Raw genomic sequence first — 21776 nt, 5'->3', positions numbered from 1 at the left:
CCACAAAACAACATTCAGAACTCATCAAGGACATTATGAGTTTAAAGTCATGCCCTTTGGCCTCACCAATGCTCCTGCTACATTTCAAGCACTGATGAATGAAATCTTTCAGCCGTATTTGAGAAAATTTGTATTGGTGTTCTTTGATGATATTTTCATCTACAGTCACATCATGAGTGAACATTTGGACCATCTCAGGCTAGTTTTTTCTTTACTCAGATAACATCAGCTATTTGCTAAAATGTCTAAATATTGTTTTGTACAACCTTCCTTGGAATATTTAGGCCATATAGTTACATCTGAAGGGGTTTCTGCAGATCGAACAAAAATTGCTTGTATGCAGTCTTGGCCAGTACCTAAAAATCTTAAGGAACTTAGGGGTTTCCTTGGGCTCACTGGATATTATAGGAAGTTTGTGCAGCACTATGGATCTATCAGCAAGCCACTCACCAACCTTCTCAAGAAAAATTTATTCATATGGAGCTCAGCTGCTACAAATGCATTTGAGGCACTTAAATTAGCCATGAGCACTACACCTTCCTTGGCTTTGCCAGACTTTACCAAGACATTTGTTGTTGAAAGTGATGCCAGTGACCTGTGCATTGGAGATGTACTACTTCAGGAAGGTAAACCTATAGCTTACTTCAGCAAGCCATTAAGACCCAGAGCTAGAGCACTTTCCACTTATGAGAAGGAATTCCTAGCCATTGTCCTGGCTGTGCAAAGGTGGAGGCATTATTTACAAGGCCACAAGTTTATCATCAGAACAGATCATCAAAATATTCAGTATTTTCTTAACCAAAAAATCACTACTTCTCTACAACAAAAATATCTCATTAAACTTTTGGGATTTGATTATGAAATACAATATAAGAAGGGTACTGCAAATATTGTTGATGATGCTCTGTCTAGAAGACCAATGACTGAAGCTGCTTGCAATGCAATATATCTTTCTACACCATCATGGGTACAAGATGTCATCCACAGTTATGACCAAGATCACAAAGCAGCACAAATTATTTCACATCTACTTCTCCAATATGATAGTGTTCCTCACTTCACCTACAAGGAAGGCATCTTAAGATACAAAAACAGGCTCTACATTGGCACTGGTGGTCAGGTTAGACATAACCTCTTAAATTCTTTGCATGCTTCTGCTGTGGGTGGCCATTATGGTATACAAGCCACCTATATTAGAGTTAAGAGCCATTTTTATTGGCAAAGAATGCTTAAAGATATTTTACAATTGGTATCCCATTGTGACATTTTCCAAAGGAATAAGAGTGACAAAACAACTACTGTTGGTTTACTACAACCTCTACCTATTCCAGATCAAGCATGGCAACATCACCATGGATTTCATTGATGGCCTCCCTATCAGCAACAGAAAATCTGTCATTTTAGTCATTGTTGAGAGGCTCACAAAGTATGCTCATTTTATTGCTCTGCAGCATCCATACACTGCTGCTTCTATGGCCCAAGAATTTCTCACTAATGTGTTCAAATTACATGGTTTACCCTCTTCCATTGTGTCAGACAGAGACAAGATGTTCACCATCAATTTTTGGCAAGATTTGTTCAAATCCTTGGGAACTGAACTAAACTTGAGCACTTCTTATTACCCCCAAACTGATGGGCAAACTGAAAGAGTTAATGCCTGCCTGGAGAATTATTTGAGGTGTATCTGTGGCCACAAACCAAGCAACTGGAGTCAATGTCTAGCACTGGTAGAATGGTGGTACAACACCAGCTATCATAGAGGCCTGAAAATTTCACCATTTCAAGTATTATATGGGTATGTACCTCCTCACATGGCTTTTCCAACTACTGCAACAACATCTGTGGATGCAGTGGAATCATACTTAAAGGAGAGAGCTACTATGATAGAGTTACTCAAAGAATCACTGGGTAAGGCCCAAGAACGTATGAAACTCTATGCTGACATTTCCAGAGTTGAAAGATCATTTGTGGTAGGAGATCTTGTCTATCTGAAGCTTCAACCATATAGACAGGCCTCTGTGTCCCTAAGAAAAAACTTTAAACTTTCAGAAAAGTTTTATGGCCCTTTCAAGGTACTCCAGAAGATTTCACTGTAGCTTATAAATTGGAATTGCCATCTATTTCTCGTATCCACCCTGTTTTCCATGTCTCACAGTTGAAGAAACACATTGGTCTCCAACATACTCCTTCCACTATATTACCAGTTGTAGATCCAACTGGAACTGTCATTATGTTGTCGTAGAAAGTGTTGCAGACAAGAACTATCATCATCGTAAAACAGTTGGTGCCTCAGGTTTTGATTCAATTGACAAATTCTTCACCGGGGGAGGCTACTTGGGAAGCAATCTCCAACATCAAAGCTCATTACCCTAGATTTATCCTTGAGGACAAGGATTCTCTTCAGGGGAAGGCAATGTTGCATTCTGTTGGGAAACAACACACACCTTAGTCCACTTATGAGAGATTCGTTGGCTTCCTCAAGCTAGGAGTAGAGTGCCTTTAATACTTTGTTATTGTCCATTGATGTTGTGTAACGTGTCAGTCATCCATTGAGTAAAACTTAGAGTTAATCATTGGTTGTTATAAGCTGTAAGAAGGGTTATCTCCTTCATTATGATTTTTAATGAAATAGAGTTTGTTGGTTGCGCTTCTTAAAGCCAGATATTGTCCTGGATCACCGATTCTGGAGGTGTTTACACCATTCATTTCCATTTCTGTGTGCTAATTTGTTGTGGTAATACAACGGAGAGAAGGTTGAAGATCAATCTGCTCTGCGATGATAAAAAAGTTTTTGGAAATTCTCCGCTCTCTCTCTCGTCTCCTTTGATAAAACTTAATTTTGGAAAAATATGGGTATGTGACAATTTCTTTCCCAAAAATGGGTGTGCCCCTGAAGTTTTCTGGACGTAGGTTTGACAGTAATCAAAATCTGAAAAATGGGTGTGGTAGTAGTTTTCACATTTTTCTTTTTTGATCAGTACATAGTAACATAGTGGGATTATAATGGGCAGATCAAGAATTGCTCTAAACTGATAACTATTTTATAGATAATATTGGGCTCAAGCCGGGTGCAATTATTCTTTTTTTAAGCCCAACTCCAACATCTAGAAGTTCCAAGGCAACGATCCGTAGCGTATATTGAGCGTAGATTTGGATGCGAATATGGTTTGAACTTTGAAGTCACTTTATAAGACTGTCTACAGAATAAAATTGTAATGCTTTATAACTCACCTCAAAAACGGTGAAGTTTTGTCGTGATATTTTAGTGTGCCAGAGAGAATAGTTTTTTTTACCACTCTCCGGAGTACAATTTTTGGAAAATAAGTTTCCAAATTCAACCAAAAACTTGTCGGACTGGGACTTCTATTATGTGTTTTTTCTTCAATCCGGCAACCACATGGATTAGGAAACAAAACTCTCCCCAAAAGGCACTTGTATGTATGTATATAAGCAGCACATATCAGCTTGCAGCTCTGTTTATGCTTTTAGCTTTTCTCCACAACATGGATGTGGATGACTGGAGAACTAGCATAACTGCTGTGAATAGACAGAAATTCATAGATAAATTAACTCAATCTCTCACGAGGCAACTGCCCCCTCAGGAATTTGACTCGGAAAATTGTTGCTTTAGTACATGAATCTTGGACAAAGTCTTGTGATCACACTGGCAATATCCACTGATGTTCATCATTTCTGTTCACGAAGCAAATATTACACCAACAGCAGTACATAAATATGTAACCTTAAATGCCTTCTATTTGTTTCTATTAACCAATAACACATGATGCTTCATCGCCACTACTGGGAATTTACCGAAAGTTAAAAGTTTTTAGTTTTTACTATAAGCTACTGAGTTACATTTATCACGAAACAGAGTTCGCTATAGATATACTAACATAACGATATTGTGAAAACAAATGAGATGGTTGGATTTACTCTAAACCTCAGAGCACATCTTCCTTGACCTTTCTTGGGTGATGCTTTCCCACGAGCTTCGATAGTCCCTACAAAATTGCATTAAAAGCATGTCATTGCTGAATCGAAAACAAAAAATGAACTGAAAAAAAAAAGTATGATATTGATATATTAGAGCACACAGTTGATATTAAGACAAAAGAAAACCACCAAAACGACAATGGGCCTTAACTTTTCAATGGAACACTTAGAAGCGTTGGGATTCATACTAATGAGTACTTAATTATGCTATATCATACATATATATATATTTTCAGGGGACTGCATGTACTACTCGGAACTAAAGGGTGACAAAACTTTTAAAATTTGCACCTAGACCAAGCTTAAGCTTTTAATTTCTTTTCTCAGACTCAAAGATGATAAAAGATAGTGCGAAAACCATAAGCTTTTTTACTAAGAGTTTTTATTATCTTCGAGTGTGAGAAAAGAAATTCAAAGCTATAGTTTGGTCTTGGTGCAAATTCTGTGTGAAGCTCCTGCAACCACAAGTCACACCAAAAATACCCAAACCCCTGTGCTAATCCCAAAATCAAATTCCTTCACAAGTGGGACGCGACAATTGAAATTCTACCAAGAACGGCAGCCGCCTTTCTATTGAACTTATAAATTCTTCTGGGAACCACAATTAAAGATCAATATTCGTATTTTTATTTTCAATTTTAACTGAATAATCAAAATGTTATGACAATTCACTATCACCACCTGCATTTTTCGCTGGTAGCACTAGGCATATAGAGCCCCAGTCGACCTTACACCTAAGCTACAGAGAAGAACAAGTAAATGGGGCGTACGAGCCAATCTATGATGCACTAACATGAAGCTTCGATTACTAAATTATACCCTCAATGAGGACATTCTACACTATCTCAGTTATTATCATCAGTCGCCCAAGAATTAGAGTTTTGATTCTCATAAAAATAGCAATTTACAGAAAGTTAATGATTTTAGTTTCTATATGTTAAGTTGCAGATTGGAAAACTGTCGCTTTAGTATATGAATCTTAGAAAAAATCTTGTGACACTGTGGCAATATCCACCGATGCTTATCATTTCTGTTCGGGAAAGCTGAACACCTAATTGTACTGCTTTCAACTCGTCATAAGGTCATGCCCAGGAACAACCCTTGACCAAGCACAGCTACTCCAGTCTGATTGAAAAACAATTAGGTGAGTAAAGTTCAGACTGCCATTTACATTGACAATTGATTGTTAAGTGTGGAACACTATTAAACTGGAATCACTCAAAACCACAGGATTACCACTATATTGACCTTGAATTTCCTCGGATTTAAACCCAAAATTCCATTCATAACAACAACCCATTTCTGATGTGATCAGATCTGTGATAGTTTAACACCGTCGGCCGGCCTCACTGATATCTCTCAGATTTCTGTAATAATTCTAAAACATCAGATGAAACGTATTAGGCATTTTTTATGGTACTTACTTCCGGTAAAAAAAAAAAAAGACAAGTCCAGAAAGATGTTTTAAAACGGATGGGGCATATCCATAAAATTGGATAATCCATGATTTAATCCTTGAATCAGTTACAAGAATCGGAAGTTTAAGGTGACAAAAAAGAGATGAATACATTGCGTTGCCTGAATAAGATTGATCTTTTTTCCAATAAGTAAGAGAATAAGCCTAGTTGTAGTGGCAAACTAGTAACTTTTATCACCAAAGCAAAGAGAGAGTTTCACGAATAATGTCAGCTAATTATTTAACAACAAAATCGAAACAACAAAATATTTTCTCAAACACAGTAATTTCTTTACAATTTTCTTATAATATTGTAAAAAATAATTAATTCCGTTTATTATTAAGATTTTTTAATAAAATATTTATTTTGCGAATAATATTCATCTAATATTAGGAAAAATTTACCATAAATATAATTTTTGAAACCAATATAAAAATGAGCTTATGATTGCTCTTCGACCCGATATTGTTCTTCCTCCCCAAATCAACAAAAATGGGCATCAAAATTCTCTTTTACATTCTTTTCATGATCTCATTCAGTCACTCATCCGATAATAATAAGAAACCATCCGATCTCACTCTCAACCTCATTCACAGGGACTCCATTGAATCAAACAACCTTACCCGCTTTGAAAAAATTCCGACAAATCATTCATCGTTCAAAGCTTCGAGCTAATCATTTGATGAGTTATTCAACATCTTCTGAATCTGAACCCACATATCACCAACCTTCGTTATTATACGAATCAACAAATTACGTAGTGGAACTTAATGTTGCACTGTCGGACCACGATCAATACTTGATTTTAGATACCGCTGCTGACCTTACCTGGCTTCAGTGTGATGGTTGCATTGGCTGTTTTAATCAGAAACAGCCTCTGTAAAATCCCCGTGACTCTGCTTCATACAAATTGCTTCCTTGTGACCACCCATTGTTTAAATCTTATGAATGTAATCATAATCATTGCAAATTCAAAGAATGGGATAGTCCAGATGTGCATGTTGAAGGATTTATGTCGACAGATTGTTTTGTTTTCGAAGGTGTACCTGTGGGAGGTAAACATACGGTCCTAGACGACGTTGTGTTTGGTTGTGCATATGGAACCGTAGGATTTGGCTTCGAAGAAAATCCCGACAACAAGATCAGTGGTGTATTCGGTTTAGGCCCGGGTCGTCGTTCGTTCACTTCTCAGTTCGCTCCTCAGCAACGTTTTGGCTATTGTTTGGCAGATTGGCATTTCGGGCCACCTGAATATCCAGGTAAATTGATGTTTGGGGATGACGCACTACTCCCCGTCAGTGGCCATGTTCAAATAACTCCGATTGTGGAAACAGACGCCAGAAGCTATTTCTTGAAGTTGGCGGATATTCAAGTAGATTCTAAATGTCTAGGTTTTGAACGGGGTAAATTCGACCGTGTGAACGGGCATGGTGGATTCATTATCGATTCTGGAACGTCCATAAGTTACTTCGCCAATGATGTCTATGATCGTATGAGACAAGTATTTGTTGATTATATGAAAACTCTTGGCTTACCGGAGATGGATGCATCATCACACCACTTGGATTTGTGTTGGCATATACCAAATGGTTTCCCGTCTAACCTCCCATTAATGACACTATATTTGCAAGATAACGAGTATCCAGATGAAGCAGCTGATTGCGGGAACGAAACAGGAGCTCAGCTTCTAATCGATCCATTTGGTCATTTCCATATCGAAGAGAAGGAAGATCCTCATTTGTGTCTTGGGATTATGCGTAATAATGGCACAGATCCTGCATTAAACATTTTGGGAGCTAAGCAACAAACTAATAACAAGTTCTCGTTCGGTTTTCAGAATAAGACACTCTCGTGGAGGTCATGGGAATGTGGATTACCACCTAACTAATATTTTTTTTTTCTTTTACCATTATTAGTTTTTTCAGCTTAATAATAATATATAGTAATAAACAAGTTATTATTTTCGAGAAATTTGCATTAAGAGCCTGTCAGACATTGCTGAACCGAAAATAAAAAGCACCATAGACTGTAAGAAGATTTTTCCACCATAGGACTTGCTCTTACAGGTGGAATGTACAACGTACGTTGCCATCACAAGTGTAAAACTAAACTAATTAATGAGATGCAACTAATGTACATTCCACCTGGCTATTGCATTTATCGGCTAAGTTAATTCCCTAAAGCTATATGATGCTCCAACTGCACAAGCAATTGTGCTAAAAAAATGAATGATACCTTTTCTCGATCATGGGTCCACCTTCATCATCCAATACTCTTCCTGAGCTCGTTTGGACCTAAGCATAGAAGTCCTCGTGAAGGCCACATTCTGGCTGAATCCGGTCAATTTCTGTCAATTGGGGTTAATTAGCACATGCCCATTAATTACTTAACTAAATTACCGCAAGACTAATTATTACTTATACTCGGATATTTGGAAACTTCCATAAATCGGACAAAAACATTTACGGTGCATTTAATGCTTGTATACATTTATATATGGTAATGTCCATAATAGGGAATAAGCTCCCATTGTCTCTTAATTTCATCTCCTTTATATAGATGAAAAAAGTTTCCGCATAAACAATTCAGCCAAAGAAAGAAAATTACTCTGTTTTGTGATTTTCAATCTAAAATTAACAAAGGAGAGACCTCCGGTGGTGCAGTTCTAAGGTATTAACTTCTTCTTTCCTTGTCTCCCTCTCTTGATATGATATATATACTTTTATTTATTTATTACTGATGTTGCATCAATGTTAAGATCGATATTGATTAGTGTTTAACAACAGTAGAAAAAACATTAATGACCTTTTTTTTTCCTTACTGCGCACTTGTTGTATTTGGTTCTAATGTCATATATGCATGCCATGCCAGTTTTGGAATAACCATAAATCTTTACTGTATTTTCCTTTTCTTTTTGTCAAACCCTATTGTTCATTACAAACGGGTTTGTGCTTTTGATATTTATGAATCAGACGTCTGATTCTTTTGATTTTTGTTTCCGGTTTGGCGTGCTAGTTTCTAGTGAAGCAGCGACAAGATGGGACGTGCAAAACTCAAGATGGAACTTATAGCGAAAGAAAAATCACGTAACTCGACTTATTTCAAAAGAAAGAAGGGATTGTTAAAGAAGTTAGATGAATTCAACAAACTGTGTGGTGTTGATACATTGATGATCGTCTACGGACCTAAGCATGGTGACCGTCCTGTTGAAGTTGAGACATTTCCTCCAGAACTTGATAAAGTCGATGAGATCATTAAGAGGTATCAACAAGTCCCAGAGGAGGACAAAGTCAAAAGAACTCTTACTATTAAGAATTTCTTTGAAGATCAAAAGAGGAAGTCCGAGGCTGAACTCGTTAATCTAAGAAAGAAAAACCAAGAGTTGCCGTTGGATGATCTGGTCACAGTTGAACAACTTCAACAACTTTACCACAGCTTGGATGCTAAGAAGGAATTGGTTGAACAAAGAATCAACTCGATGAAACCTATGAATAGTAGTGGCGTTACCAAGGATAGTGGTAGCAAAAGGATAGCTGAGTTCCCCAATTCAGTAGTACCAGATCAGATTCCTTACCAAGCTTCAAACACTTACAATAATAACTATGATCATGACACTCTGTGGAGAAGCGAGGATATTAATATGCATTCACAACCATTCGGTTATCCTTCACCAATGGAGTATCACCATCTTAATACCACAAAGGATGAAAATCTTTCCACGCCTATGTTTGTGAAGCCAGTGATAGGATCCAGTTATGGATACGTAAGTATGGGGAATCAATTTTATTACCCAAATCAACATATGGGTTCACCTATGATGTCGACAGCATCCATGTATCATTCATTGGGTCAGATACCTCCGTTTCAAATGCAGCAGCAGCAATTTCAATTCATGAACACACCTCAGACGCATCACCAACAGCAATTCATGTCATCAGGATTTTCGTCTCAGCAGTCCCCCAGTTGGCAGTTTGGTTTTCAGGATCATCAAACTAATAACTAGAAGTTTCCACGACTAGCTAGTAAAACTCAAAATTTTGAAGTACTACTACGTACCTCGGTGTGTATATATAAACACTAGGTTTTTGCTATTACTGAACTAGGCTCATTTTTCCTTTTGGTTAACTCTAAACCCATTTTTTTATTACAGTATTTATTTTATTTTTTTCATTTTCTTGCGAACGAAATTATTGATTTTTTGTTATTACAGCATTTATTTATTTATTTATTCATTTTTCTTGCAAACGAATTTATGTCTTGATTTTGGCATCAGTTTCTCCCGAAAATATTTTCAATACAAGAAAATCTCAGTCATTATTATCTAGAAACCTGTTTTGAGGCATACATCTGTCTAAGTTCGGCTAAAAAATTATCAGCCGAACCTAGGCAAAAACATAGGTTATCAGCGGAACCTTGAGTATGCCTCAAAATATGTTTCATTATCTAAGACATATTTAACCGAGATTAACATATACTGTAAATTCCCAAGCCCACATGGATTAGGAAGCAAAGGCACTTGTATATAAAGCAGCCAGCGCCTGACTGATATTAGACTGCAGCCTAATTATTCTTTCTCCAACATGGATTGGAGAACTGGAGTAACTGCTGCTGGAACTAGTCAGAGGATGATTGGTAGATTAATTCAATCTATTGAGAGGCAACTAGCCTCTGAGGAATTTGACGCAGAAAATATTTTGCATGCAGCTGCACGAATTGAGGGAGATGTGTACAACTCTGCGACAAGACTGGCAGATTACTACGCGAGAATATGCACTACAGACGAAAGAGAATTAGTTAAAAGGAAGTTACCGGTAATGAAATTTGGGGACTTACTTAGGAAACTGGAGAAGAAGGTTGAGGAAGCAGATCCTTTGATATGCCCTATATGCTTGGACTGTTTGGAGACAACTGATGAGGTCAGAGAGCTGTCTAGATGTTGTCATGTGTTTCACAAAGCGTGTCTGGATAAGTGGATTGATCAGCAGCGATTTTTATGCCCGTATTGTAGAGCACTTCTCTAAACTTCACTTCTCATCTGTAATTTTCATAAGTCTATTGCATTGATCGATCAATATGAAACAATAATTTGCGCTTTTGTTTTACAATACACGAAAAATACTACAACAAGACAAGACAGAAAACCACCAAATCAACAATAGACCTTAACTTTTATACAGAAAATATAAGTAAATATACGAAAAAGGTTTACTGTAATATCCTTACCTGAAATTGAACCTCATATTGAACAAACAGATTTTGAAATCATAATGTAAAGGTAGATTCATTCATCTCTTTCTCCCACTCCTTCGAATAAGATTTTTCTGATCAGTGCTGCTGCATCACCGATTTTACCCGAAATTGTTTAGAGAATTTGCGAGGAAGAAGAATAATTCAAAACAGAGTAGTTAGGATGGAAATGAGAGAGACTGAAGGAAAGAAAAGGTTTTGTATGGTCTTGCGAGGAAGGAATTGAGGTTGTGACTTAAAGGAGGAAAGGAGGGGAAGTTTTTAACTTTATTATTTTCGCCAGAATTTTAGTCCCACACTGGTAATACAAAGACTTGAGTTCATTATTTATTCAAAAAAAGTGGCCAACTAAGCATCGTCCCTAGTCTACAGGAGCTGTGTCTGTGGGTTCGAGAGGCTAGCCTACGCCCCCACCAATGTGGGGCTAGCCCAAGCGCATTATTGTTGTGTGTGTGCGCTGCCCCTGATCTCCACTTTTTTTTATTTTTTGAAAATGGAATCCTTAAGTAGAAAGTCGCTTGAAATATCCCTCTTTGAAAGACTTTTACATAGGACCACTTATTGTTGTTTCTGTCGTGAAGATGTCAATGACGCTATTCTAAAGACAGAGTCCTTGCGGTTCATCCTCAGTGCAGTAAGACAGAATCCCATATTAGTGCTTCAACGGACAGTTTCTCTAAACCTCTATTAGTTACGTTAGAGCACGTCTTTCTTGACCTTTGTTGGGTGCAGCTTTCCAGGTCGTTTCTGCATCTCAAGCTTCACTAGACCCTACACAAATGTGCATTAAAAGCCTGTCAGATATTGCTGAATCGAAAATAAAAAAAGCATGATATATTATAGCAACCGGTTGGATATTAAGACAAAAGCAGAAATCACTAAATCAACAATAAACCTTAACTTAAAACGGCACTGGGATTCATACTGATGATTACTAGAATTCTGAATTGAAATTGCAAGCAATAAAATTGAGATTTTGGGTATAATAGTAGTTGCTGACACGTGCTACACACAAAACCGCGAAAAGCAACAAGATGTGTCTGGCTAAGAATTCCAATGCAAGTGGACAAGCACACTTGATCATGATAAAATCACACATTCACAATAACGAAATAAGAAAGCCTAAACTTCGACATTTTAGAAAGAACTGCTAAATTGGATATATTTTGGTAGTTGAAGCATAACCGTAGATTCTGTCTGTAGGAGCACATACTTGATCATGCATTAACATAATTAGTGAGCCCAAGGTCACCTAGCCTTCATAATGACGGAAACATATGCAGCTTCAACTAAAAAAGACATGACTTTGACAGTGAATCAAGGATTAACCAATAAGAGTACTCCTGGTAGGTCTAACACACCAATTTGCAGAGAGAACAGAATGGAGCTGAGGCAGCTTTCCAGTGGGCAATGGATCTCAGCGGAGCCAGACACCACATTGAATTTTAAAGTGATTCGAAATCCATCCTACAATTGCTAATTGAAATGTATGCCAAAGCAAGATTAAAGAGATTCAAGAACAGTGCTCAATTTGACAACTACAAACGTCAGCTGCTTAACTTTAAGGCAATGTCTTTTAAATTAGTCAACAGGCAAGACCATTTGTTTGCTGCAAACATATCTACTATATGTAACAAATCTGTAATCAGTGCCAGATGGGAAGGTACAAATCTGATCAATTTAATCAGGGAAACAAGTACGAACCCTGAACTGAACTGGCCAATGTATTTGAACATCAATACCTATTCATGGAAGAGATTATCTATTCAATTTCCTAAAAAAAAAAAGAAAAAACCTCCAACTTGCCCAACCGGTTCATTCCCATATTTGCCCAATCGGCTCATTCCCATAAGAGAATGTGTAAGTAACTCAATACATTAAACCCCTTCCAGAGATGCTTACCATACTTTTGGTATGCCCAAACTACTAAAATGCAAAATGATTGATCAGAAAATCTGTCAAATCCCTAGATATTCTAATCAACAGAAGTAGGAAGAAAATGTAATACATTGAAGTATGTACATTGCATGAATAGGATTGCTTCCAGAAGTATCAAATTGTTCACATTTTTTAGCCTCGTGTGTACTGATGTCAGGCCAGTGTTGAAAATAAGAACATATGTAAGTTTACTAAAATAGACTTCACAACAGTAATACTATACTACTTCGAGAAACAATAAAATTGAAAGCTATTCGCTGGTTGTTAGAGCTTCCAAAAGTATCAAATTGTTCACATTTGACATATCCAGCGGTTCATTTCATGGCACCTAGTTCGCATTACTCCAAAATTACGTATTCCATGTGTATTGCCAGTAATCTAAAACCGTCAATGTCACCAAATTACGTCCATTAGGGAAGCAACTAAACAAACCTAGATGCTCTATCAACAATCAAGGCATTTAGAATCCACAACTAACCACTGCAAATATGTCATCCAAGTGAAAGTAACATATAGTGTTGTACCTAATTCTATGTAACAACATTTTCCTGAGGCATTTCATCAAACGTTGGATGTGGACTACATTACAACACTAATGGGTTTTCACAATGATGGAGTATAATGCTTAGTAATTTACTATGGGGTATTTCAATACGGAAAATCCCCAAATTCTATACAGAAAATCAATAAATATACCAAAAGGGTTTACTGTAAAAAATCCTTACCTGAAATTAAGATTACTAAGTGAGCTTCGATGGATAAAGAACCAAAGTTGAACCCCAGATTGAACAAAGAGACTTTGAAATCATGATAATGTAATAAACTTCATGCCATTCATCTCTTTCTCCCACTCCTGGGAATAAAATTTTGCCGATCAGTGTTGCTGCATCACCGAAACTCGAGATGTTTTACCCGAAATTGGTTAGAGAATTTGTGAAGAGAACTAGGAGTTCAAAACAGAGTAGTTAGAACGGAAATGAGAGAGACTGAAAGGTTTTGTATGGTCTTGCCAGGAATTGATGTTGCGACTTAAAAGGAGGAACGGAGAGGAAGTTTCTAACTTTATTATTTTCGCTAGAATTTTAGTCCCACAGCGGCAATAAAAGGACTTGAGTTGAGTATTTATTCAGAAAAATTAGTTAATCCAGCATCGTTCCAAGTCTACAGGAGCTGTGACTGTAGGTTCGATAGGCTAGCCTGCGCCTGCCCCAATGGGGGGGCGAGCCCACTAGATGTGTAGCGCACAGTTTGGTTTACTGTGTGTGTGCGCTTCCCCAGATTTCCACTTTTTTATTTATTTTTTCGCCAGTGCTGTTCAGATAGAGAGCCGTCTAGAGACTCATTTAAAAGGAACCAGCAATATGTAAATCAAACTTTCTCATTTGCAATGTTTTTAAAATGGAATCCTTAATTAGAAAGTCGCTTGAAATATCACCAGTCTTGGAAAGACTTTTACATGCCTGTGGATTATAAAAAATGGTATATACCAATTGCTTACTGCAATTTCACTATCAAAATTGGTAAAACTAAACTGAGCTGCAAATCTTATGTACATTCACCTATTGCATTTGCCGACGCTCCAACTGCACAAGCAATGAATGGGTAGATGATCAGTTACAGGAGCTGAATAAATTGACTGTGCTAAAAAGAAATGAACTATACCTTTTCTCGATCATGGGTCAATTTCATCATCCGATACTCTTCTCGAGCTCGTTTCGATCTAAACATAGACTGGACGCATATAACCGCTCTCGAGAGACGTTCTTCAGTCTGCTTACGGCTGTCTAAAAAGAAGTCCTCGTGAAGGCCATACTCTGCCTGAATCCCCTCTTGTACTCTAACCTTTTCAGTTGATTGGGGTAGAATAAGTCCTCGAAGCCCTTTTCCTTTCTGACGCCACCTTAGAATCGCCTTTTCAAGCACTCCAACAGCCCAAACAATTCTGTTTACTTGATTCCGTGCTCGGTGACCTCGGAAATTAGCCTAAACATACAACACGGAAAAAGGCAGAACTAAAAATCCAAATTCTGCAAATTCAACTGGAAATATCATAGAGATACTTTTCCAGGTTCAAACTGTTTGTTTTAACTTTTGGAATGATTGGTTGAAACTTGTTTCTAGCTCCGTAAACACTGGCACTTGGAATTGCCTAATCTAGCTTGGTTTCACTTTAAGTTTGATTAAACCAACGCTTAAAAACAATTCTTCTAATGGTTGTGTGAGTTGGGTAGACATTATTATAAGAGATATGAGTTTGAGTAAAACAAAGATAGAGGGGAAGAGAGTTCTTACCTGAAGTTTGACCACTTGCAAACGCTTGTTGAGAAAATCCTTTCGGATCCTCCAAGTAAGAAACTGGTGTTGGATTCTTGATGCAGCTTTCATCCTCTTCCGTATCATATAGATGCGAAAAGCATGTTGAATCTTCATTGCAGCCATTGTATAACATGCTTCAGCGAACATCTGTGTATGGCGAATTGCTTCTGGGGAATGTAAACTTAAAGAAGCTAGGTCGGCATTAGTCACATAATCTTCGTCAGTGTCTTGAATTGTCATTCTATTTGTTTTGCTCACAAGGACCTTCCAGAAAGCTTCCTGTATACGTGATGCTACATCAGTAGATATCTCGTATGCATCAAACGCATCCTTCTGACACAACTGCTCTTCGCTAAGGTTTCCAGGGTCCACTGAATAAGATTTTTGCGTTTGAAGGGGGCCACTTTTATTTTCAGAGACGGACATGAGCATAAATTGTGTTATCAGTCCCTGTTTTGCAAGATACGCAGCTATACCCTCGTGGCCATTTCTGGATGCAATGTCAGCAGCCGTGCATCCTCCAGGGAATTGTGAAGTGGGGTCAGTAACTAGACTTGGATCCGCCCCTTCAGATAACAAAACCGCAACCATTTCTTTCCTGCATTCATGATTTGATGATGTGAGTATATTTGATTGGTTTCTTCATGTTAACTAATAAAACAGTTTCCAAAAACAGGATAAGAAATATTACCTCCCATAGAATGCGGCCCAATGTAGGGCAGTCCAGCCAAATGCATCTCGAAAATCTAATGAAAGTCCTGAGCGTGAATAGAGTTGAACAGCCCACTTGTAATCCAAAAGAGTGCAAAGATGGATAATTCCTAGACCATGATGATCGCGAGCACTTGTTTTACGCCCTTCAACCACTCTCTCTAAAATCCATTCCTTTAGCTTGCTCTTCAAAGTGAATTCCGTTAACATATTTGTACTTTGTGACATAGAGATTTTGTTATGCTGAATTGATTCGTTCAGGAATTCCCAGTCTTTGTCGATGCTAGAACTTACGGATGGGAGCAACTTGGTTTCTAAATAAGCTGATGTTGATTTTCTTGATAGCACGCGAAGGATGTTACTTGAAGAGAAGAGCAAGCGAAGAAGCCTTAGCTGAAGTTGAAACTCCTCCTGCTTAGGATGCTCATTTAGTAAAGCCATCCTTTCTACTGGAGGAAAGCGATACTCAAAACTCAGTACTTGACTAATGGGTGTATAACCATCGAGGCTCAAATAAAAATTCACAAATCCAGGGTAGCGAGGAAATGATGTACAACGGAATACCCCCATTGCTATCTTCTCAGCAGGAGAACATACATCTCCAAAGACACAAAACATTCTTGTATCATCAATATGTAAATATGCTCCATGAAAGTATCCAATTGCTATAATCTGCAAGTGTCATTAAACAGAAATGAAAAAGCTCATAAGGACATCTCCAGTACAGGTTACGATAAGCAATACATATCCAATTACTAGTTACAATACCTTTGTCTGTTCCGTTGAATAAGCCCATGAAGGAGAGATGTCCGTTATAGTGAATAATGGTTTGATAGTTTGCAACTGGTGATTCACTATCATCGATGTACCTGATTCATTGTGACTAGTTAATAATGAAGAATCATCTGGTAAATCTGATAGGTCTGAGGCATCAGCCATAAAAGAGTCCAGAAATACTTCAAAGCTCTCTTCATTTTGCAGAATCTCTTTGATGAGCATGGATGACGATTCATCTCCTGTTGCACTTTGAAAATCATTGGTTTGAACGGTTATATTCCTTGCTTGAGAGTAATCACTTGTATCACTTTTGGAGTTTCTAACATTGTACTGATTCTGCTGCTCATAGGAGACACCATCTGCCGAAAAATGTGTTAACAAATTAAATTTTCCCTGAGTTGCAGTATACTCGATTCAAGAAAGCTGGATTCTATGCTAATAATGTATGAAATCCAGACTCACTTGAGTTAGATGCAGGACTTTCCCAGCAGCTTTTTTCGTCAGCTAAAACCTTGGGGACAGATGCATTCGAGCAGTGAGCTGAATTAGAATTTGAATTATGAGGTGTACTTGGAGAACTTTGCACCTGCTCTAACTCACGGTAATGAACAAAGACAATGTCTTCTTGTTTCCTGACAAACAAGATAAAAAGTATTGACATCGCCTTTTCCCATTTAACAATCGGTGAAATAAAGAATGGATAATCAAGTTCACATTACATACTTATCGAGTAACCAGTAGCACCTACGAGCCAAATTAGGATTATCCAAGCCATGGACATAGTACACGTGAATCCTCTCCTCGCGGCCAACCTGAGAAAAGAAGAACAAAAGATTTAAAGACGGCATAGTACATAACCCTGATTTTAACATTCAATTTACTACCACTGTAAGTTAAAACTACAAAGAATGACACCTTTAAGTGTTCATGACCTTCTTGAACTGTTTTCCCATCTTTCTTCTTCCTCCAATTATACCCATCCTTGCGAAAGGCTCTTAGCTTTTTACGATCATACAACACAATAGTTCCCCCTATATACAAAATGTTATAACCAGATTTTGACAACAAAACCACCACAAGTACATTTTACAGTACACTGACAACAACAAAAACGCACAGATTTTAAGCAATCAAATTACCTTTTGGCAGGTTTACCGGTTTATGGTGAATTCCAAAATACTTGTAGTTAGACAATATTGCATGAACTTCGTTAGGCCGGAACCACCTTTCGTTGGCATCCTCCAATAACTTCTGTATATCCAAATCTACACATTACACAATAATCAGTCAGCATTCATTGGGTGATGATACCAATGAAAAAAGCTAGGTTTGACACTTAAAAATCCAAAGAAAAACAAAAAAAAAAGCATTCAAAATTTCACAGGATGCACAATTCTGTGATGGCCTAATTCTTTAGGGTTCTTGCAAGAATTCTTGTGTGCATTCATTCCCCATTAATCATAACTTCAAATCCCCTGAATGCCACTCAGATAATTTACATGCCCACTTTCACCACAGACCAGTGAATCAAGAAAATCAAAGTAAAAAAAAAAAACATTCACAATTTCACAGGATGCACAATTCTGTGATGGCCTAATTCTTTAGGGTTCTTGCAAGAATTTCTGTGTGCATTCACTCACCGTTGCTCATAACTTCTAATCCCCTGAGTGCCACTCAGATAAATTTACATGCCCATTTTCACCACAGACCAGTGAATCAAGAAAATCAAAGTAAAAAAAAAATCAAACATGGTTAGTACTGAAATTTACCTTTCATAGTAAGGAACCCATGAATCTCCCATCCTACTAATCTATCGCCATGGATGCTACTTTCCATGATCAAGATTGTATGGGTTTAGTAGTGAAGAAGAGAAACGAAAATAATGTTCAGAGCCGAGAGAAGGGTTTAGTTTTTAGCGTAATTGTTAAGTAAAATCTAAGAATGGAATATTTAAAGAAAAGAAAAAAAAAATAATGGAAAGAGTTTTGTGTTTTTTCGGTATGTAATTTTTCTTTGTTATTTTCGCACTAACATGAGTGTATTTGGGAAATGTTGGGGGCCCCCATTTGTTAATTGAATTAGGAGTCCATGGGTAAAATGGAAAGAGTTTGGCGAATCATCAATGTGTTTTAACGACTTGTAGTAGGATTTCTTACCTAGTGATGGTAAGAAAAGAAGATAATGAATGGTGTTGGAATTTCTTCGTTTTTGTATGTGGAAAAGCAAAAGTGATACGAGAAAAGTGAAAAAGGTAGTCGGCTCGTTAATTATAACCTGGTAAATATTTTTCTATTTTGAGCAAATTATTTTATTGAATTGGGATATTTTATAGGGTAATTATATCCGAGTTAGGAAAGTAAGTTGAATGTATCATGGTTTATAGGTCGACTAAGATTTTGGTTATGCTCGTATCTCTTTTCAAAACGTGAATCATGAATGTGTTATAAAGACCTTAAAGCAAAAAGTGATATGAGAAAAGCGAAAAAGGTAGTCGGCTTGTTAAATATTTTTCTAATTTAATCAAATTATTATATTAAGTTGGGTATTCTGTAAGGTAATTTTATCTGAGTTAAGAAAGTAAGTTGAATAGGTCGTGGTTAATGAGTCTACTACAATTTTCGCTCATCTTGGATCTATTTTCAAAACATGAACCGTGAGTGTGCTATATAGGCTTGTAGGATTCTTACCTAATGAATGGTTAAAAAAAGATAATGAAATGCATCATGTCAGTGAATGGCATTGAAATTTCTTCATTTTTGTTAGTGGGAAAGAAAAAAGTGATATGAGAAAAGCGAAAAAGGTAGTCGTTCGTTAATCATGACCTGTTAAATGTTTTTCTACCTTGAGCAAATTATTTTGTTGAATTGGGGTATCTTGTAGGGTAATTTTATACGAGTTAGTAAAGTAAGTTGAATAGGTCGTGATTAATGATTCGACTTCGATTTTCGTTCCGTTCGTCTCTCATTTAGAAACATGAATTATGAATGTGCTATAAAAACTTGTGAGATTTCTTACCTAAGAAAGGTCGAAAGAAAATAACAAAATGCAGCATGTTACTGAATGGTGTTGAGATTTCTCGGTTTTTGTCATGGGAAAGCAAAAACTGATTCGAGGAATCGAAAGATGTAGGTCATGCAAAAAGTGATATGAGCAAAGTGTAGAGTGTTAACTATGACCTTTCAATATTTTTCTTTAACATTGATCATTCTACTGAATTGGGGTATTTTGTAGGGTAATTTGATCCCAGTTAGAAAAGTAAGTTGTAATCGACTAAGATTTCGTCCATGTCTTTTTTTACTCTCCCACTTCCGATTTTTATTTTATATTTATTTCGAGTGATTGGGTTTTTTTATTTTATTTTAACAATTTCTTTTTTCCGGGAGTTACCAGATTTTTATTAATTATTTTGTAAAAAGATTAAAAGAAAATGTTTGATGTGAGGGTGTCTTAACAATGGATCCTAAATTTTTCCAAATTAGGGAATGGGTACCAAATTGTTAATTTTTTTTATATTTTTACTTTTTTGTAAGTTAGAAATTCATTAAAAGGACTAGCTTGAGAGACTAATTAAAAAAGAAGTAAAGAAACTTCATATAAAGCCAGATAAGTTGTCCTTCTTGATATTAGATTTATTTATTAGGAGTTTTCCCTTTGATACATAAAGAGAGATTTAAAGCCCAATCGAGAATGTGAATATAGTAGTTAGCTTTTATAGCTAAGGCATCTGTTACCTTACCTTGTTACCAGTCCTCTAAACATGAAAAAAGCCTTAAAAAATTGGGACAAGAAGCAGTGGTTTTTTTTAGTCTCCTTCAAAATACTCTTACTTTGTCAGGAGATAAAAAATTGTTTTCTTATTTAGATCTTCAACAAGGTTTTTGCAGTCTCCTTTTCTGCTGAATCTGCTTATTTATTTTTCCCACTACGCTGCATATAGAATCCATAAAGCTTATAACTAATATCCTTGCATATAAATCCATTAATCTACTAAAATATATATGTATTGTATCATGGTTGATTCTTTTAAAAATTAATTTGTTTATCTACCAAATCACTGGGCCAATGATCGATTTGGTACTCTTTCTATAAATTGGACAAACTCATTTTCTCAATTATACACCAAAACTTGATTGATAGTGTTAGAGCATAGCTCGGTGTAACCCACCAAGCGTTGGTATGTCAAGTTTGGTTGTCATATTTTAGTGAATCAAAACTCATGTTAAGAGTCGCTTGATTATGTACTAGAGTCAACTTCATATAGGTTAGCTTGAAAGTACTAGGATATGAGACATTACAAGTATTGCGAAGACTTGAAGATGTGAAGAAGCAAGGAGCTACAACGACAACAATCATCCTTCCACTTGAGGTTAGTGATATTTGACTTGAACTGTTTCATTCCCTAACGTATCTTTCAAGTCGTGCATTTTGAAAACAAAACTGCGAAGCTTATTTGAACTCTAGATAGACATAATATTAAGGAATACAATACGAGGTTTATTGCTTAACCATTAAACTTTGTAGATAAGACATCTCCATAATCATTTGAATGTTATTGTGATTATGTATGGGTATGAGGGGAGGATTTCATCCTATGGAACAATGTTTACATGTGTTCTAAGGAAGTAAGTTCATAAACTTGTTTGTGAATCGAAAAGGAAATCTCCAAGCGTTATTGGGATTGTTATTCTTTTCATATCTTGTGAACATCCAATATGTGTGATTCAGTAGAACAGTTCATGACTTGTTTGTGTTCTTGGTAAAACTATTCACAAAGGCCTGACTTATGTATTGGTGTGACTTTTATTAGTGAAACCGATCTTAAGTAATCACCTGAGATGGTATGATCGGGTTTGTGATTTTATGTCTGACCAAAACTGGGAAAAGGGGAACCGATCCTAGTAAGAGGTGCAGTACATCACAAAGGGAACCGATCCTTGTATGAGGTGCAGCAGGTTTATAGCATAAAGGGGAACCGATCCTATGGACATGTGCAACACGTTTTTAGGCAAAAGGGAACCGATCCTATGGACATGTGCAACACATTCAAGTTAAATACCATATATATGTGGGGAACCGATCCTAGTACCTAGTCAACCGAATTTTGGAAAGCCAGTGTGACTATGCGCAGTACTCACATGGAGGTAGAACCGAAACTTGTTTTGGTAGAATAGTTAGACCCATGATTTGTGATTGAATGTTATTTGATCAATCGCATAGTTCTTGAAAGTAGATGAACCGATTCTAAACTTGTTTGGAAGTGTGGAAAATCGGTTTCAAGGTTGTAAGTATGAAAGAGAACTTACAAAGTTAGGATGTCGACATACTTTGAACACG

The 21776-nt window shown here is 36.8% G+C and overlaps 4 protein-coding genes across 5 annotated transcripts; 3 read left to right on the top strand and 1 right to left on the bottom strand.

Annotated features, from left to right (window-relative positions):
• The first annotated feature begins 241 nt into the window (after nt 1-241).
• On the top strand, nt 242-2449 carry LOC113291049. The gene is made up of 3 exons (XM_026540628.1): nt 242-1120; nt 1332-2072; nt 2243-2449. The coding sequence occupies exons 1-3, from the start codon at nt 242-244 to the stop codon at nt 2447-2449; spliced, it is 1827 nt and encodes a 608-aa protein (XP_026396413.1).
• A 4016-nt stretch (nt 2450-6465) lies between these two features.
• Nucleotides 6466-7341, top strand: LOC113291048 (aspartic proteinase nepenthesin-1-like). Its single transcript, XM_026540627.1, has one exon. It carries the CDS (start codon nt 6466-6468, stop codon nt 7339-7341), a length of 876 nt encoding a protein of 291 aa, XP_026396412.1.
• A 1149-nt stretch (nt 7342-8490) lies between these two features.
• On the top strand, nt 8491-9456 carry LOC113291046 (MADS-box transcription factor PHERES 2-like). The gene has a single exon (XM_026540626.1). It carries the CDS (start codon nt 8491-8493, stop codon nt 9454-9456), a length of 966 nt encoding a protein of 321 aa, XP_026396411.1.
• A 4572-nt stretch (nt 9457-14028) lies between these two features.
• On the bottom strand, nt 14029-18351 carry LOC113285857 (calmodulin-binding transcription activator 5-like). Of its 2 annotated transcripts, XM_026534599.1 has the most exons (10): nt 18212-18351; nt 17582-17707; nt 17358-17473; nt 17166-17254; nt 16905-17074; nt 16434-16801; nt 15646-16337; nt 14931-15552; nt 14301-14621; nt 14029-14221 (listed from the first exon to the last, which is right to left on the bottom strand). In XM_026534599.1, exons 1-10 carry the CDS (start codon nt 18276-18278, stop codon nt 14198-14200), a joined length of 2595 nt encoding a protein of 864 aa, XP_026390384.1. In that variant the 5' UTR covers nt 18279-18351; the 3' UTR covers nt 14029-14197. The 2 variants fall into 2 exon arrangements, with proteins under 2 accessions (XP_026390384.1, XP_026390385.1); XM_026534600.1 differs by lacking the exon at nt 18212-18351 and having other exon boundaries at nt 17375-17473; nt 17582-17696.
• Nucleotides 18352-21776: the final 3425 nt, after the last annotated feature.

The sequence above is a fragment of the Papaver somniferum genome, chromosome 6 (genome assembly GCF_003573695.1).
Source record: "Papaver somniferum cultivar HN1 chromosome 6, ASM357369v1, whole genome shotgun sequence".
Taxonomy (NCBI): Eukaryota; Viridiplantae; Streptophyta; class Magnoliopsida; order Ranunculales; family Papaveraceae; genus Papaver; species Papaver somniferum.
The sequence above is the reverse complement of the archived record's forward strand: the minus strand, read 5'-3'. Positions and strand labels throughout refer to the sequence as shown.

What these genes read in the sequence shown, in the direction of transcription:
- LOC113291046 (XM_026540626.1), top strand. Translation starts at nt 8,491, where the DNA reads ATGGGACGTGCAAAACTCAAGATGGAACTTATAGCGAAAGAAAAATCA.
- LOC113291049 (XM_026540628.1), top strand. Translation starts at nt 242, where the DNA reads ATGTCTAAATATTGTTTTGTACAACCTTCCTTGGAATATTTAGGCCAT. An exon ending in ACATTGGCACTGGTGGTCAG is followed by an intron (nt 1,121 to 1,331) that starts GTTAGACATAAC and finishes TACCTATTCCAG; the next exon opens with ATCAAGCATGGCAACATCAC. An exon ending in AGTTTTATGGCCCTTTCAAG is followed by an intron (nt 2,073 to 2,242) that starts GTACTCCAGAAG and finishes ATGTTGTCGTAG; the next exon opens with AAAGTGTTGCAGACAAGAAC.
- LOC113285857 (XM_026534599.1), bottom strand. Translation starts at nt 18,278, where the DNA reads ATGGAAAGTAGCATCCATGGCGATAGATTAGTAGGATGGGAGATTCAT. An exon ending in ACCGGTAAACCTGCCAAAAG is followed by an intron (nt 17,474 to 17,581) that starts GTAATTTGATTG and finishes TTTTGTATATAG; the next exon opens with GGGGAACTATTGTGTTGTAT. An exon ending in TGCTACTGGTTACTCGATAA is followed by an intron (nt 17,075 to 17,165) that starts GTATGTAATGTG and finishes CTTGTTTGTCAG; the next exon opens with GAAACAAGAAGACATTGTCT.
- LOC113291048 (XM_026540627.1), top strand. Translation starts at nt 6,466, where the DNA reads ATGTCGACAGATTGTTTTGTTTTCGAAGGTGTACCTGTGGGAGGTAAA.